Source organism: Chiloscyllium plagiosum, unplaced genomic scaffold (genome assembly GCF_037043375.1).
Source record: "Chiloscyllium plagiosum isolate Xiang-an unplaced genomic scaffold, Cpla_swu_hap1 HiC_scaffold_21, whole genome shotgun sequence".
Classification (NCBI taxonomy): Eukaryota; Metazoa; Chordata; class Chondrichthyes; order Orectolobiformes; family Hemiscylliidae; genus Chiloscyllium; species Chiloscyllium plagiosum.
In genome coordinates, this window is record NW_028270159.1 from 11555527 (window position 1) to 11573903 (window position 18377).

An 18377-nucleotide genomic window follows, 5' to 3' on the forward strand; every position below is an offset into this window, starting at 1 on the left:
TGGTACATGAGCATGTATCTGTGTGGGTGCTACATGAGCATGTATCTGTGTGTGTGCTACATGAGCATGTATCTCTGTGTGGTACATGAGCATGTATCTGTGTGTGTGCTACAAGAGCATGTATCTGTGTGTGCTACATAAGCATGTATCTCTGTGTGGTACATGAGCATGTATCTGTGTGTGGTACATAAGCATGTATCTCTGTGTGCTACATGAGCATGTATCTGTGTCTGTGCTACATGAGCATGTATCTGTGTGTGGTACATGAGCATGGTTCTGTGTGTGTACTACATGAGCATATAACTTTGTGTGCTACATGAGCATGTATCTCTGTGTGCTACGTGAGTATGTATCTCTGTGTGCTACATGAGCATGTATCTGTGTGGGTGCTACATGAGCATGTATCTCTGTGTGGTACAGGAGAATGTATCTATGCCTGTACTACATGAGCATGTATCTGTGTGTGTGCTACATGAGCATGTATCTCTGTGTGGTACATGAGCATGTATCTGTGTGTGTGCTACATGAGCATGTATCTGTGTGTGTGGTACATGAGCATGTATCTGTGTGTGTGCTACATGAGCATGTATCTGTGTGTGTGTGCTACATGAGCATGTATCTGTGTGTGGTACATCAGCATGTATCTCTGTGTGGTACATGAGCATGTATCTGTGTGTGTGCTACATGAGAATGTATCTGTGTGTGTGCTACATGAGCATGTATCTGTGTGTGTGCTACATGAGCATGTATCTCTGTGTGCTACATGAGCATGTATCTGTGTGTGTGCTACATGAGCATGTATCTCTGTGTGTGGTACATGAGCATGTATCTGTGTGTGTGCTAAATGAGCGTATCTGTGTATGCTACATGAGCATGTATCTGTGTGTGTGCTACATGAGCGTGTATCTGAGTGTGTGCTACATGAGCATGTATCTGTGTGTGTCGTACATGAGCGTGTATCTGTGTGTGTGGTACATGAGCATGTATCTGTGTGTGTGGTACATGAGCATGTATCTGTGTGTGCTACCTGAGCATGTATCTGTGTGTGTGCTACATGAGCCTGTATCTGTGTGTGTGCTACATGAGCATGTATCTGAGTGTGTGCTACATGAGCATGTATCTGTGTGTGGTACAGGAGAATGTATCTATGCCTGTACTACATGAGCATGTATCTGTGTGTGTGCTACATGAGCATGTATCTCTGTGTGGTACATGAGCATGTATCTGTGTGTGTGCTACATGAGCATGTATCTGTGTGTGTGGTACATGAGCATGTATCTGTGTGTGTGCTACATGAGCATGTATCTGTGTGTGTGTGCTACATGAGCATGTATCTGTGTGTGGTACATCAGCATGTATCTCTGTGTGGTACATGAGCATGTATCTGTGTGTGTGCTACATGAGAATGTATCTGTGTGTGTGCTACATGAGCATGTATCTGTGTATGTGCTACATGAGCATGTATCTCTGTGTGCTACATGAGCATGTATCTGTGTGTGTGCTACATGAGCATGTATCTCTGTGTGTGGTACATGAGCATGTATCTGTGTGTGTGCTAAATGAGCGTGTATCTGTGTATGCTACATGAGCATGTATCTGTGTGTGTGCTACATGAGCGTGTATCTGAGTGTGTGCTACATGAGCATGTATCTGTGTGTGTCGTACATGAGCGTGTATCTGTGTGTGTGGTACATGAGCATGTATCTGTGTGTGTGGTACATGAGCATGTATCTGTGTGTGTGCTACATGAGCATGTATCTGAGTGTGTGCTACATGAGCATGTATCTGTGTGTGGTACATGAGCATGTATCTGTGTGCTACATGAGCATGTATCTGTGTGTGTGCTACATGAGCATGTATCTGTGTGTGCTACATGAGCATGTATCTGTGTGTGTGCTACATGAGCGTGTATCTGTGTATGCTACATGAGCATGTATCTGTGTGTGCTACATGAGCATGTATCTGAGTGTGTGCTACATGAGCATGTATCTGTGTGTGTCGCACATGAGCGTGTATCTGTGTGTGTGCTACATGAGCATGTATCTGTGTGTGTGGTACATGAGCGTGTATTTGTGTGTGGTACATGAGCATGTATCTGTGTGTGTGGTACATGAGCGTGTATCTGTGTGTGGTACATGAGCGTGTATCTGCGTGTGGTACATGAGCGTGTATCTGTGTGTGTGGTACATGAGCGTGTATCTGTGTGTGGTACATGAGCGTGTATCTGTGTGTGTGGTACATAAGCGTGTATCTGTGTGTGGTACATGAGCGTGTATCTGTGTGTGTGGTACATGAGCGTGTATCTGTGTGTGGTACATGAGCGTGTATCTGTGTGTGTGGTACATGAGCCTGTATCTGCGTGTGGTACATGAGCGTGTATCTGTGTGTGTGGTACATGAGCGTGTATCTGTGTGTGGTACATGAGCGTGTATCTGTGTGTGGTACATGAGCATGTATCTGTGTGTGTGGTACATGAGCATGTATCTGTGTGTGGTACATGAGCGTGTATCTGTGTGTGGTACATGAGCATGTATCTGTGTGTGTGGTACATGAGCATGTATCTGTGTGTGGTACATGAGCGTGTATCTGTTGTCCATGTGAGCTCTATGTAGTTCACACCTCTTCCTGCAGGGGGCAGTTTGCCGCTTCTCTTTGCGACCTGCCGTAAGATGTGACCGGTCGCTGAGGAGATGGGAACAAGCCTCCCCTTTACCAACAGCGCGAATGTTATTCGTTACTGGGCTCAACATGTAAGTAAAACAGAAACAGAAGCGACAGGTCTCTGCCAGTAATACCCTGAGTGCTGCTTTAGCGCCTGAGGAAGGGGAGGCCCAGAGCGGAGAGTGCTGCGGGTGGAGAGGGGGCCCGGGGCCCGGGGACTGAGGACTGAGGACTGAGGACTGAGGACAGTGGGCAGGGGCCTGGTCCTGGGCCTTGGGCACCGGGGGCTGGGGCAGGGACTGGGGACTGGGGACTGGGGCAGGGGCAGCTGGGGCTGGGGCACTTGGGGTGGGCCTTGGGCACCGGAGGCCGGGGCTGGGGCTGGGGGACCTGGACCTGGACCTGGGACTGGGACTGGGGCTGGGGCTGGGGCTGGGGCTGGGGCTGGGGCTCCCCCCAAACCCTCACCTCAGGAGCCCAGGCCTGGGGTTTACTGTCTCATTGAAAAATAAACCCTGAGACAATGAGTAAAATCCCTCTTTAGTGAAGCAAAGTGCTCCTTTGTGACATTTAATCCTTCCCTCTTCATTGGGAAACGAGGTAATGTTTAATCACATTTAATTCCGTCTTTTCCCTTTTCATTTGAGATATGTTCTCCCTCTCAGCCACAGCATCTGTCTGAGTATCTGAAAGGTAGCAGTCCCTCATGAAGCCTGTCATTAATAACACTTAAGCTTTTGGGGGGAGGCTTGCCCTCTGACTCAGATGCGAAGGTGTTACCTACTGAGCCAGACTTGGCACTAATTTTGGATGTTTGTTTATTCAAAGTTGATTTACTTATCCTGCTCTCTCAATTTTGAACATTATTTCCCACAGGCTCAAGTTGTTGAGAGAGAAGTGTGTGGGTTTTTGTTCCTACGAAAGGATATTTGTGTGCCATTTGTGTTTTGGTTTTAAGTATTAATGGCATATGTTGTGTATATGTCGACACTGGTTGTCACTCCAGGAGTATTGATAGTGTTCCCCTTTATTTTAATAAAGGAATTTGAGGAAGTTAGTTTATTATTTGAAGATTTTTTAAAAATAAGCAAATTGTTTGAAGAATAAGCAATCCTTCAATGTGGCATAAAGGAACAGCCATGTGTTGAAAAGGTGTGTTATGACAAAAGATTGATTAAGCTGGACTCCTTCATTCCTAATAAGAAACCTCTAGGATACCATACTAAGTACAATGAAATAATTCTGCCTGATTAAAGGTATTTCCCCAGGTTAATCCTGGAATAGTGAGCAGTCTTAATGCAAGTCTTTTCTGAAATCTGGTCATCTTTTTAACTAAAAAAAAAATCAGACTTAAATTTACTCATCGCATCTTTGCACTTGAATCTCTTTCTGCTAGCCTGGCATGACTGAGAGTAGTTTTTCAGATCCACACAACAAATAGAAGCAAGAAAAGACCATATGGCCCATCTGGTTTGCTCTGTAGTTAATTGCGACTGATATTGGGCTTCATTTCCACATTTCTTCCCTGTCCTCATATCCCTTGACATCAAATATCTGTCTCTTGCAGTCTCAAATAAATAAATGAATGATGGAGCATCCATAATCTTCTGTATAGATATTTCCAAAGATTCACAGTCATTGGAGTGAAGTGATTTCTCATCACCTTAGTCCAACTTGATCAGGCCCTTCTCATGTATTTTAGATTCTCCAACCAGTGGAAACAACCTCTCTGCCTCAATGCTGTCAAACCCTCAGGGTATTGTACGTTTCAATGGAATTACCTCTTCCAAAATCCAGAAAATATTGATGCAATGTATTCAGCCCCTTACTGTAGGACAATCACCTCAACCAAGGTGCTGATCTACTATCTGTACCTCCAGTGCAGGTGTGTCCTTCCTTAAGTATGGAGACCAAAACTGGATACAGTATTCCAGATATAACTTCACTGAAGCCCTGCGCAGTTGTAATTTCTTCATCCCACTTAATGTTAAATTCTTCTAGAAATGTCTTTTATTAGGATAGAATTTTCCAATCCCTCCTCTTGGCATTTTCCACTAACATTTAGAATTCTTTGCTTTTAGTACTCACATTTTCTTCAAACAGTTTAGAAATAGATCTCATATATGCACGTCCTGTGGCAAAAACAGCATTTTTTCACTTCCAATGGTCTGCTTTACCCTGCTGTCTCCATCCTCACCTCCGAGAACAAATTTGTAATTAAGTTTGAGACCATAATAGTGAGGAAGAAGCTGTTCTTGAATTTGTTGGTATGTGTGTTTAAGCTTTTGTATCTTCTATCCTCTCGGGTTGGATCTCCTTCTCACTTCAGAAATCTCTGAAGTTTTGAATTGTTAACATTGAAACAACTGAGGAGCAGGAAAATGCATCCAGGAAGTTCCTTGCTGTGATCTGAGTCAGTTTGTAACTCTTGGTAGATATTGTGGGTCTTCTGGTCTTGCTTTGCATTCTTTGCTACTGTCTGCAACGTGATTGCAGTTTCTGATACAGCCTTTAACTGTATACCTGTTACTGCTCTCTTCCAATTGCAATGTCAAGAATGAACAAGGAAGAGTGTAGTCAAATTGGCAAATGTAAAACAGAGAACTCTCATCTCTCGATAAAGGCCTCCTGTACTGAAATGCAAATATTGTGTTTGCAAAAGAAATGTGCTTTGAAATTAGTTCTACTTCAGTGACTTAAATTGTAGGAAGTACTGCATGTAAATGAAAAGTATTTTGGCTAGTTACTCAAACACTGCTATTCCTGAATAACATCAAAATAATTGATAAGTCACCTGTCCCTTACTCTAAGTAACTGGCATTGTTTTTCTAAGTACATGGTTTGTATTATGATGGAAGTCTATTATAATATCAGGTCCAAAAAGTGAAACCGTAATGTAGTTGGACCATGTTCGTAAAACTCTTATCTGTGACTGACACATTAAGATTTAAATAAAGATTTAAAATAAAGGCCCCTCCCTGTACGAGAAGCAAATTCACTTTCAATCGCGTTACAACATTGCAGTTTTACTGCATTCATGGTACTCTGCTGGAGAAATCGCCTGCTTCTGTCAAAGATGTTTCTGTAGGCTTGGCCATGAATTCTGTTGCAGTAGTTTATTGAGGTTCTTTAAGTAGACTATGTAGAACAGACTATGTTTTGTTAAAATAGATTCTGCTGTTGGTTCAGCCATAAATCCTGCCCATCTTCCTACTCATTGGCTGTCACAGTGATGTCATTAGATATTCTGTAGAATGTATATTCAAGTTACTGATGCTGAGGCACTTAATACTATATTTATACTGTGTTTGTAGCACTGCTGTGAACTAGTTTGTACTGTGAACTAGTTCTGCACTGTAACATGTTTGGATTTGACCAAGGCCATGTGAGACCATCTGAGGATGGCCTTAGAAATTGAACGTGAAACAAAGCCTTTATGCAGCTTTTAAAAGTGGATTTAAACCGACTTAAATAATTTCACGCAAATCATTTTTAATTTTATAGGATGTGCATGCATTGCAGCAAGTGCAGAAGAGGTTCATAAGGAGATGAGAAACTTCAATTATGAAGATTAATTTTCCAAGCTATGTCTGTTTTCCATTGAGAGGAGAAAGCTAAGAGGAGATCATGAAGGGTCCAGACAGAAAAGACAGATATGGGACTGTAAGTAGTCCCCACTGTCTAAGTCTGGGAACCCAGCACTAGGTGAGTAAGGAGGTATCATTGTAGGGGTTTTGCTGAGGCAGGGTAGGGGGGTATTAGTGGGGTGGCAGCAGCACCAACAGGGACCAGACCTTGGTGTGGGGTGGTGGGTAGGGAAAAGCCTGTTGATAGGAATACATACATACATGAACTACGATTCAAGCAATAGCTTTTGCCACCCACCCCTAGAGGGCTGTGGGAGACAACTTCACAGGGCTGTGGAAGGTCAATCATTGAGCATGTTCAAGAAAGAAATCGATAGGTTTCTGGAAACTATTGATATTAAGGGATGTGGAGATATTGCAGGAAAGTGGAGTTGAAGCAGATGGTCAGGATCCAATTGTGTGTGGTACATATACATGTATCAGGATCCATTTGAATAGCAGAGCAGGGATCTGGACAGATTAGAAAGGGAGAAACCTTTCCCACTCCTGAAAGGATCAAAAACAAGAGGGCAAAGATTTAACATAGTTGGCAGAAGGGATGAGAAAATGCTTTCTTCATGCAGTGTGTGGTTAGGGTCTGGAATATACTGGCTGAGAATTTGTTTGATTCACATTCAAATCAAGGCATTCCCAAGGGAATTGGATCTTTATTTGAAAAGAAAGAAAATGCAGGACTGGGCAGAGGGGAGGGAGTGGTACCAGGTGAGTTACTTGTGGAGAACGGTGCAAACATGACTGACCAAATGGCTGCTTCTGCACTGTAACAATTCTGCAATATAGGGTCATTCTTGCCAGAGCATGTCTTAATCCCTTCACACTGGCCTGAATTAAAGCTCAGGACCTCTGGAAGCTCTTGTGTAACCGATTGCTTCACCTGTTTGCATACTTGTACCGTTGAGGTACCTTCTCCCTTTACTTCATTGGCCAGCTGCTGCTCTGACAGCACCAGTAAGCCACCACTCCAGTGTCAGGAGTCTGCTCATTGACCATTCTGGTGAAGGGCCAGGTCTTCCATTTGATCTTGGCATTGGAATTGTGACCCCCAAAAGATCCTGTCCCACGTTCCTTTATTGAAAATTTAAAACAACTTTCATCGAGCAGTAAATTCAAAAGTAATTTGAGGGACTCAATCCAAAAAATGCTCTTCAACACAGAAGGATCATTGACGAACATCTTATACTTTGGACCTTGGTGGTATTATTTCTTCCATACTCAAGTATGAGCAGTCCATCCACATTCCAATCATATTAACCTTCATGCTCATTTTATTTACAATAAGGAAATGGGTCTGAGTATACCCTATGTTCTCAAGTTGGCACCAAGGGTATTGTACCTATTGAGAGAATTGACGCGGGTAATTGTCTTTTTGGAGAGAATGCTTTGTGAGAGATGACTAACTTGCCTGAAATGCTTCTATTTTCGCTAGCATTCTGGAATCTCTGTTTGGTCTCTGCTTGTTCTGCTGTATTTGTTGTGAAACTTAAGCAGTGAGACAATATCACCTGAAGAGAGTTCTGCAGCTCTTACTTAAATGTATCGAGGTTTCCCCACTTTTGCACTCTAACGTACTTTTTGCTGTTATGTGAAGAGAAGGAAATTTTACCAATGTATGAAAGTTGGCCATTAAATAAAGCTGGTCCTTTGCTGTTGTGTAATAATAAGTCTTTTTTTCCATTTTAAAAGGTTGAATACAATACCTGTTAGTTGATATTTTCATGGTTTAGTTTGTGTTGCCTTTTTGGAGAGAATAGTCTGTGAGAGATGATTGCCTTAAATGCTTCTATTTTTGTTACCCTTTCTGGAATCCCTGTTTGGTCTCTGCTTGTAGAATTCCAACTCCAAAATGTACTGGTTTTTCTTCTCCTTTTTGCAATATTGCTCTGGTGAAGTCAGACCACCTCTGACTGATGATCATACATTTGCTCTGCATACCATGATATCACTATGAGCCACCATGCAGAAGGATCTGGGTGTCCTTGTGCATGAACAGCAGAAAACGAGTATGCAAGTACAGTACGTGATAAAGAAGAAAAATGGAATTGTGGTCTTTATTGCCTAAAGGAACAGAGAATAAAGGTAGGGAAGTCGTTAGTGAGACAGCACCTGGAATATTACATGCAGTCTTGGTCCCCTTACTTGAGGAGGGATCTAGTTGTATTGGAGGCAGTTCAAAGGAGGCTCACTGGATTAATTCCAGAGATGAAGGCTATGTCTTGTGAAAAGAGATTAAGCAGTTTAGGCTTACACTCTGGAATTGAGAAGAATGAGAAGAGATCTAATTGAGGTGTAGAAGATGCTAAAGGAGATTGAGAAAGTAGATATGGAATGGATGTTTCCTCATGTGGACCAATCTAGAATGAGAGGTCACTATTTTAGGAGAAGGGGGAAACCGAGGTAAGAAGAAATTGCTTCTCTCAAGAGGTTGTAAATTTGTGGAATTCATTACCCCAGAGTACAAGGATGCAGGGACACTGAGTAAATTTAACGAGGGGATAGACAGATTTTTAGTTGGTGAGTTATGGAGAGCGAGCAGGAATGTGAGGTTGAGGCTGAGATGAGATCACCCATTATTGCATTAAATGGCGGAGGGGCTGAATTGTCTGCTCCTGCTCCATGTTCTTTTATTCTTATTTCAGGACTGATTTTATACCACTGGATGTCTGTGAATCATGCTGCTATTGTCTTGCCATTGTAATTCATCTGAGTTGCACTCATTAAATAATCAGTGTACAGTATTTGAATAGGGTAACACTTAGTGAGTGCAGTATCTTAAGTAGCTCTGTGTTTCTGGACTGAAAAGCCGGTATTATTAGTAAGATTGGAAATTTAACTTCACACACATGATCAACCTGAGGAAACTAGTGACATGGGCAATGTGTATAAAAATGGTTTATGTAAGTAATTAGTAATAAATAATAATGTACTATCATGTTAATACTTCTATCTAGCCATTTGTCTGAAGAATGTTAGTTAGTTGCACATATAATGTAAGTATACCTACATGTATAATATGTAATGGTAATTGCTTAAAAAGCCTATAATTATGGCAGGACTAGACGGTGGCACGATGGCTCAGTGGTTAGCATTGCTGCCTCACAGCACCCGGGACCTGGGTTCAATTCCTGCCTTGGGCAACTGTCTGTGGAGTTTGCACATTCTCCCCATGTCCGCATGGGTTTCCTCTGGGTGCTCCGGTTTCCTCCACAGTCCAAAGATGTGCAGGTCAGGTGAATTGGCCATGCTAAATTGCCTGTAGAGTTAGGTGGATTAGTCAGGGGTAAAAGTAGGGGAATGAGTCTGGGTGGGTAGCTCCTCGGAGGGTCGGTGTAGACTTGTTGGGCCGAGGGGCCTCTTTCCACATTGTAGGTAATCTAATCTAATCTAATCTAGACATTCCCTTCTATACTTGACTAAACAGCAAGTTTTCTCTTTCCTGCTAAGATTTCTATGAAAAACTTCATTATCTTGTCTGGTTGCCATGAGGGTGAAGGCCATGTTTCTGACTGTGGAAACTACTGCCTCAACCAACAATTCTCTTCAGCCATGGGCAACTCCAACATCTCCCAATTCCTGTCCTCGATCCAAATTCCTCCTCCTCTAACTCTGCAACTTTCTTTTATTCATTCCTGAGACATGGGTTTCACTGGCTGGTCCGGAAATTGTTGCCCAGCCCTGGGTGCTGTTCAGAAGGTCTTGAATTGCTGTCACCCACAATGCTGTTAGGCAGAGTTCCAGGGTTTTGACCTAACAACACTGGGTGGAAGGAATGGCAATATATTTCCAAGAAACGATGAGAAGTGGCTCAGAGATGAACTTGCAAATGGTTTTGTTTCCATACATTTGCTGGCTTTGTCCTTCTAGGTAATATTGTGCCACCAAAGAAGCCTTGGTGAATTTCTGCCATGCGTCTTGGTAGCAGCGGTGTTTACTATTCACGATGTTAGTGGTGGAGGGTGTGAATGTTTGTGGTTGAGATGCCAATCAATTGGGTTGCTTTGTTCTGCATTTGGGATGCTTGGCTGTGTTTCAAAACTGCTGTATGAATGTAAATTATTACTAATCCTTTAGAACTTGCCACCACAGTATTGAAGTAAAATGTGTGGAAGCATTTGAGGGGAATCTTGACAAGCTAATGAGGGAGAAGGAATAGATGATTGCCTGGATAAGTTTAGAGAAAGAAAGATGGGAGGTGGCTCGAGTGGACATCAGCAATGGATTGGTTGAGCCACGTGGCCTGTCTCTGTGCCTGTGTTCGATGATATTGTCTCTAATCTCTATTTTTTGGTTTCCCTTGTCCTCTCACCTACCTGAACAACATTGCCAATCTCCTGGGTTGAGTATCTCCTTTGTTTTAAAAATGAATTTGCCAGAAATGAACAGCAAGAATAGAAATTGTGAACCCAGTAGCACAGCTGAGGACCAGATTTTAAAACAAGTTATATTTAACAAAACTTTATGTAGTATCTAAATTATATGCCCCATTACAAATTATTGCAATATTGGAGATAGAAGGAAATAAGGGACGCAGTTCAAATTTACAGGATTATTGCTGGAATGATACACTATTTTCCTCCTCTCTATCCCTAACAGATTGTTCCAAAATTTGTCTTTTTTATAAAGAAAAAGGTCAGCTGTGTATAACCCATGAAATAGCATTTGATTGGGCGACTGTCTATGTGGAGTTTGCGCGTTCTCCCCTTGTCTGCGTGGGTTTCCTCCCACGGTCCAAAGATGTGGAGGTCAGGTGAATTGGCCATGCTAAGTTGTCCATAGTGTTAGGTGCATTAGTCAGAGGGAAACAGGTCAGTGTGGACTGGTTGGGCCAAAGGGCCTGTTTCCACACTGTAGGGAATCTAATCTAATCGGAAAAATAAATCTGCTGATGCAATGTGGAGAGAGATCATGATTGGTGAAATACTTAAGAAACTACATGCCTGAAAGAGGGAGATTCGTCTTCAGAAACCCATTTTTAAACATCAGCTTGTTGGAAATAATTATTCTAATTTATGTTTTGGTGGACAGTTAGCTCTAATAAGATAATCAGAGGCAGTGACCTGGACAGGTTACAGAAGAGGACTGTTGGGGCACCAAATGTGCCAAGTTTCCAAAGAATTAAAATCTCAGTCAAGGGTAGGTTTAGCATTAACTATGAATGATAACTCAAAATCTTTCACTCTGATTATGTAGATCCCTTTATAAGCAAGTGGATACTAAAATGTAGGTAGACTCTTAATTGTTTTATTTCCATTCTGTTAAATTGCTGACTCTTAATTCTGATTCAGTTTCACAAGGCTGATCAATAATGGCGGAGGGTTGCAAGTGTGTGTGAAAGGCTTGCCCCTTTGTGGGCATCCATTATTTTTTTCCTTCATGAGATGTGGGTGTTGCTGGCTTGGTCAGCTTTTATTGCCCATCCCTAATTGCTCAGAGGGCAGTTAAGAGTCCACCATGTTGCTGTGGGTCTGAAGTCACAGGCAGAGGAGGATGACAGAATTCCTTTCCTAAAGGACAAGAGTGAAACAGATGGGTTTTTACTGCAGTCAAAATTGGTTACGTGGTTGCTATTAGACAAGCTGTTTTAAATTCCATATTCAGGTTTCAATAGCGGCCTTGGTAAGACTGGGACCCATGTCCCCAGAACACTGTACTCTGAATTACTAGTACAGTGACATTGCAGTGTGCCACCACCTCCCCATGATGAGTGGTCTGCTGCTCCTGTCCATTATATAACTCTACATCTTCAGGAGGAACGAAACATTAAATGAGGAGAATGGTGGGAAACCTTGCAGTAGAACTGAAGAATGCTTCATTTATATGTTTTCTTTCTATGATTTGATCTTTTTTTCTCTTGCAGGAATAGTCTTCACAAGAGACATGGCAGATCATAGACTTCAGCTACACAGGAAACCAGTGGGAGGCTGTTGACCAGTAACAGACGATGATTTGTTTCCTTTTAGCAAAGTCACTTTTCCTGGGGCTCCAATCAACGAGGGGACATTGTAACAACCTGCCTTGATGCCTGTAATCCCAATCCCCCGCCGGGTGCGTTCTTTCCATGGCCCCCACACTACATGCTTGCACTCGGCATGCGGCCCCGTACGGACCACTCATCTTGTCCGGACCAAGTACAACAACTTTGATCTTTACTTGAAATCGCGGTGGATGTATGGCTTTGTCCGCTTCCTGCTGTATTTCAGTTGCAGTCTCTTTACATCCATGCTGTGGGTGGCACTGTCCATCCTGTTCTGCATCCAGTACTTCTCCATTCGTGTTTCTCTGCGCTTTCAGTACAAGCTGTCCATAGTGCTCCTGTTGCTGGGGCGCAGGCGTGTTGATTTCAACACAATCAATGAACTCTTTATCTATGGGATCCATGTGACCATGCTGCTAGTTGGAGGACTGGGCTGGTGTTTTATGGTCTTTGTTGATATGTAAATACGAGCGCATGTGAAAAGAGAAAAGTTATGAGCATTATGATGTAAAATATATTGTTTACAATCCTGCAAAAAGATTTATTGATTTTTTTAACTTATTAATTTAAAATATATGAATCAAGGATTGCCCCCCTCTCTCATTTCCTTTCTCCATTTATCCCCATGCTCTATTTCCACTGACGTGTGTTAAAAGAAAATGCAGTTATACAATGTCCTTTTTGATCACTGAACTTCTCAAACCTTTACAGTCAATCCAAGTAATTTGTTGAAATGTAAGAAACATGACAGCCCATTTGCACATAGTAATGTGACAATGACCAGATATGGCCAGGACACCAAGGATAACTCTAGTTCTATTCTTTGAAATAGTGCCGTGGGCTCTTTTATATTCCTGGACACAATGTTAATTTCTTGTTTTAAAGTTTCATATAAAAGATAAACCTCCAGCAGTGCAGCACGCCATCAATATGTCTCAAGCCACAATGTTAAACCAACTGGCTACTCTGGAATTAAGCTACACAGACTACGATGATTCCCAAAATCTAGATCTGTATGAAGTTACCTGATCTTCATGCCTCAGAGATAGGACTCCTATAATTGCTCTTCATGACAAATGGCTTGGGAAGAGGGGAAAAGAAATGCAATTGTTTCCCTCTTCCTGGAAAATATGCATGTGTGCAAGTTAGAATTAGGTTTATTGTCACATGTACTCGCAGTGAAAAGTTTACAAAGTCACCACTTCTGGTACCATCTTAGGTACAAAGGTACCTAGGTACAGGATCTTAGGAATAAATTAGAAAATAAAGAAATGAAAAGTTTGGTATTAAAGTCCTTCAAGCAGACAGCACCTGGCCTCCCCTCTAGACTGCTTCTCCAATCTGTGCTGAACTCAAGCTGAGGTGACCTGCTCTGGCTGCTGCCAACTCAGGCAGCCTTTCCATGTTGGGTGAGGACAGAATTGGATATGATCAAAAGATCTGCTTTTCCATGTTTTTTATTTGAATAGCCAGTTTACTGAGCAATTGGAAGCTGCATCCTGCTTGTGGAACTGTGCAGCAACATGTTGATGACAGGAAGAGTTAAGACGTGCTTTTAAAAAATATACTATCTCAGTTCGGCAATAGAAAGCCTAAAAAGTCTATGGAAAGATAAATAAAAGCAACTGCAGATGCTGGAAATCAGAAACAAAAACAAAGTCCTGGAGAAGCTCAGCCGGTTTGGCAACATCTGTGGACAGAAAATCAGTGTCAACATTTGAAATCCAGTGACCCTTCATGGGAAGATAAAAGCTGAGCAAAACCTTTCTGGAGTAGAAGGGATAAACATGAACATGGAAAGCAGAAACTGAAAGGAAAATTGGGAAAGCAGATCAGATTTTTTAAGTTACTACTGCCAGTGTTTAAGGCAGCCAACTATGCAGTGTGTTAGGGGGAAAGTGTTGAGCAGTTGAACTGAATTGAATTATTTATCATCACTTATGTTTAACAAATAAAGAGTGAAAAGTGTAACATGTCACCACGCTCCAGTGCCATTTTCAATTACAGAGGATATTAAGATATAATTAAAATACAAGTAAAAGTATTACCTTCCTTGTGCTCCACTCGACATGGAGAGAGGCGTGGAGGGTCTCTACAAAGGGGTCTATGCCCACAAACACCCTGGCATCACAGTCCATTCCAGGAGTCCCAATCCAGGTTCACCATTGCTGCGCCACTAGGAGCAACATGCCGGGCCTACCATGTTGCAGCTGTTGCAACCACCGCTGGTCATTAATCCACCAGGCGTATCAAGTCAGGCTTGCCGCAGCTAACCAGTGCTAACCACAGAGGCTATCCTGCCATCGCCGCCATCTTGAAAACCAGTGCTGCATCTCCTCAAGTCCTGCACTGGGCCCAAAGTAGGGAATCAAAGGTAGAAATAACAGAATTAGTTAAGTAATGGTTAGTTAAAGTAATGAGCAGCAGGAAGCATAGAAACACCTATGGATAAAGTGGCTACATTGCCATGATTCGCAAACATTTTTTTTTAACTTTATTCGTTCATGCGATAAGGATATCACCGGCTAGGCAGCATTTATTCCTAGTCCTAATTGTCCAGAGGGCAGTTAAGAATCATCCCCATTGCTGTGGGTCTGAAATCACATGTAGGCCAGACCAAGTAAGGATGGCAGTTTCCTTCTCTAAAGGGCATTAATGAACCAGTTGGGTTTGTCCTGACAACAATGGGTTCATGATTAGCATTAGACACTTAATTCCAGATTTTTTTAAATTGAATCCAGATTACACCATTTACTGTGGCAGGATTCAATCCAGGTCCCCAGAACGTTATCTGGGTCTCATGGATTAACAGTCCAACGAGAATACCACTCGGCCATCGCCTTCCCCTTGAAATTTCACCACAGAGACTTCAAATATCAGTTAATCGATAGGATGCTACAGGGCCATGAAAAACACATGTTTGTTAATATCCTTTAGGGATTGAAACCTGCCATGGGAATGAGGTGAATTTTATTTACAGAACGAGTTGTTATGATCTAGAGTGCACCGCCTGGAAGGGCTGTCACAGCAGATTTAACAGTAACTTTGAAAAGGGGTTAGATATATACTTGACAAGGAAAACCTTGCAGGGCTATGGTGAATATATTGGGCTGTAGAGCCAATGAGATAAATCAAAGAGCTGGCTATGGAGTAATATGCTGAAAGGGTCCCATTTGTGTTGTGAGAGCTTATGTTCTGGATCTGAATACTGGTGATGCAAGATGACACTCAATGGTTGGCAGTGCTTTCTGAAGTAACTTCTCAAACTTTTTGTTTTGTGTAAAAACAGTAAGGAGGCAACCACCACACTCTGTAGGAATTAAAATAAACATGGTGTTACCATCATTTCTCACATCCTGACTTTATGAATGAATTTCTGAGCACAGACATGAAAAAATTAAACAATTGTTAACAGAGAAAGCCTCATTAGTTCCAAAATACTTCAGCTTCTCTTTCATATTCATTCAGCTGTTTCATGCTTGGGATTGAGTGAGCTCTGAACATTCTAATCTGGAAGGTTTCTTCCTTTTTAAATGTTTTGACGTTATAATTTGCAATCAGAAAAATGGAGTTGTATGACAGCTCTAATGCACCACATCATTCAATATCTAAATGTTGTATTCAGATGTACACTTTTCAAAAACCCATAAAAAGGTTCATTTGGATGTTGCATGAAATCGCCTGAAATTTGGTGCACCATATCTAGGCCATATTTTATCAGTAAAATCTATCAGCCTATCAACTCTACTGGTTCCAGGCCTTCTGGAAAACCTGGCAGCAATTGACGTCACAGTTGTAGAAATCAGTGGCTTTTCCTCGGTCATTTTTAATTGGGTGCTGTAGCTGTACTGAATTTATGTGAGGACAGTTTAGACAGCTTGTTTTGAAATATTTGTTGTATATAGGTATGCAACTTACATTAAGATGTGAAGGGTCACTGGACCTGAAATGTTAACTCTGATTCCTCTCCACAGATGCTGCCAGACTTGCGGTTTTCCAGCAATTTCTGTTTTTGTTGCTATTTACTTTTTCCTTCCTGACCTATATTAGGAGATTGTTTTAAAAAAAAGACCCAAAATGATGAGCAGCAACAGGCTATGGATGATTTAACATCTCCCAACATGTGATCCATCTGATCAGTGTTGATTTTACTGTTTGAAGAGCACGTGGTAAAATGTATGATTAAATGGAAGTTTATCTGACCAATAAAAGTTGTATATGAGAGAGCTTTCTATGATATTAATTGGGATATTCTTGGTTGAAGCTAATCTCTCCTATGCCTCCCGTGCTACTCAGAAGGCAGGCATAATTATCTGGAGAAAATGAGGACTGCAGATGCTGGAGATCAGAGTTGAGTGTGTTGTGCTGCAAAAGCACAGCAGGTCAGGCAGCATCTGAGGAGCAGGAGAGTCGATGTTTTGGGCCTAAGTCCTTCATCAGGAATGTCGGGGTCCCAAGGGGGCTGAGAGATAAATAGGAGGAGTGTTGGCAGGGGTGGGGGAGGTAGCTAGGAAGCCGATAGGTGGATACAGGTGGTGGGTGATGGTGATAGGTCGGATAGGTAAGAAGGAAGATGGTCTGAAAAGATGGGAGAAGTTCAAGAGGTCGCTGCTGAGTTGGAGGGTTGGATCTGAGATGAGGTGGGGGGAGGGGAGATGAGGAAACTGGTGAAATTGGAGTTGATGCCATGTGATTGGATGGGTACCTAAGTGGAAGATGAGGTATTGGGTGGCTAGGATTTGGCGGTGGAGGAGGATCAGGACTTCCATGTCTTTGGTGGAGTGGGAGGGGGAGTTGAAGTGGTCGGCCACAGGGCAGTGGGGTAATTCCTTGTTAAGGCTTCAGGCCTGATACAACCAGGCCTGTAATTGTTGGCACTTGTGAAATCATGAATTACAATCCCTCTACATCCCATTATATAGAACCCTTAGAATTCAGGTATTGCTATCTATTGTGTGTTTGTTCTGTATATTGACAATCCAGTGCAGAACCATGTTCTTCATCTTGCTCAGCAGTGTGTGTGTTGCACTTAAACCAGTTAAATGATACTGTTGATTTTGACTGTTTCCATAATGTATATTAAGTCCACAGAGTTAGCCCCCTTGATTAGCATCCCATTAGTCCAAATCTAATCATCCTCAGTATAAAAGGAACTAATGAATGGCTACAGTCATTGGCGATAGAAAGACTTTAAAGCTGTTTAATTCCATTATGCTTTATTGACTGGAGATTACATTTCATAAATGACATTCCTTAAACTCCAAATATAGTGTGTTCTGAATAATTTTATACTAGCATAGAGTCAAGGTACAGTATGTTATAGTTAGATCAGTACATAATATCGCCGGCACATTGCTGTCCTTAGTAGTTTCAAGCCCATTACCGATCATTTCTATTTTAATGGTCTGTTTGTAGAATTAGAATCTCTTAATTAAGTATCACCAGACATAGGGAGTGATCATGTAGAGCGCTTTTCACCTTCCACCTTTTGCATACGATTGTATCAAATGAATATTGTTTATTTTGGAAGCTGCCATAGAAGAGGAGATGGTGTTGGTGGGTTATTCCATAAAGCTAGGGACTAAGGATATTTTTCATTTGCATATCAGCTATAATTCAGAGTTCCAAGATTGAAAGTTTCTGTGGTATACAAGGTGGTACTATTTCACAAAACATTGTTTATTCAGTCCTTGTTCACTTCTATCAAAAGTCTGACCCATTTGCTACCTGGATTGCCTGTTGCCAAACTCCTGACTGCAGAACCCTTCCTCCTCTTTGATATGGTTAAGAACACCTTTGCTTAGACATTTTCCTTTTTAAAATTACTGTTGTATCACCCTACTCAAAAAATCTAAGTCAACTCTTACCAAGGTCTTGCCAACTACCAACTCATTTCTCATAAGCTTTTCTATTCTAAGGTTCTTAAATATGCCATCAACTCCCAAACCATATCCATCTCCTTCTAAACTTCAAAATAACTCCTTTGATCTTTCTTCTACTCTACTCTGCATTAAAACACCCTTGTCCCAAGTCACATGGCTTAACTTTGATCAAATAGTGAGGTGTTACCTCTTTTTTTCTAACATAATTCATTTGAG

At 41.8% G+C, this 18377-nt stretch overlaps 1 protein-coding gene across 2 annotated transcripts; it reads left to right on the forward strand.

Annotated features, from left to right (window-relative positions):
- Positions 1 to 2648: 2648 nt before the first annotated feature.
- Positions 2649 to 16619, forward strand: tmem250 (transmembrane protein 250). 2 transcript variants are annotated; one of them, XM_043720487.2, is made up of 2 exons: positions 2649 to 2750; positions 12163 to 16619. In XM_043720487.2, the coding sequence occupies exon 2, from the start codon at positions 12324 to 12326 to the stop codon at positions 12741 to 12743; it is 420 nt and encodes a 139-aa protein (XP_043576422.1). In that variant the 5' UTR covers positions 2649 to 2750; positions 12163 to 12323; the 3' UTR covers positions 12744 to 16619. The 2 variants fall into 2 exon arrangements, with proteins under 2 accessions (XP_043576422.1, XP_087854386.1); XM_087998260.1 differs by lacking the exon at positions 2649 to 2750 and adding an exon at positions 6166 to 6366.
- Positions 16620 to 18377: the final 1758 nt, after the last annotated feature.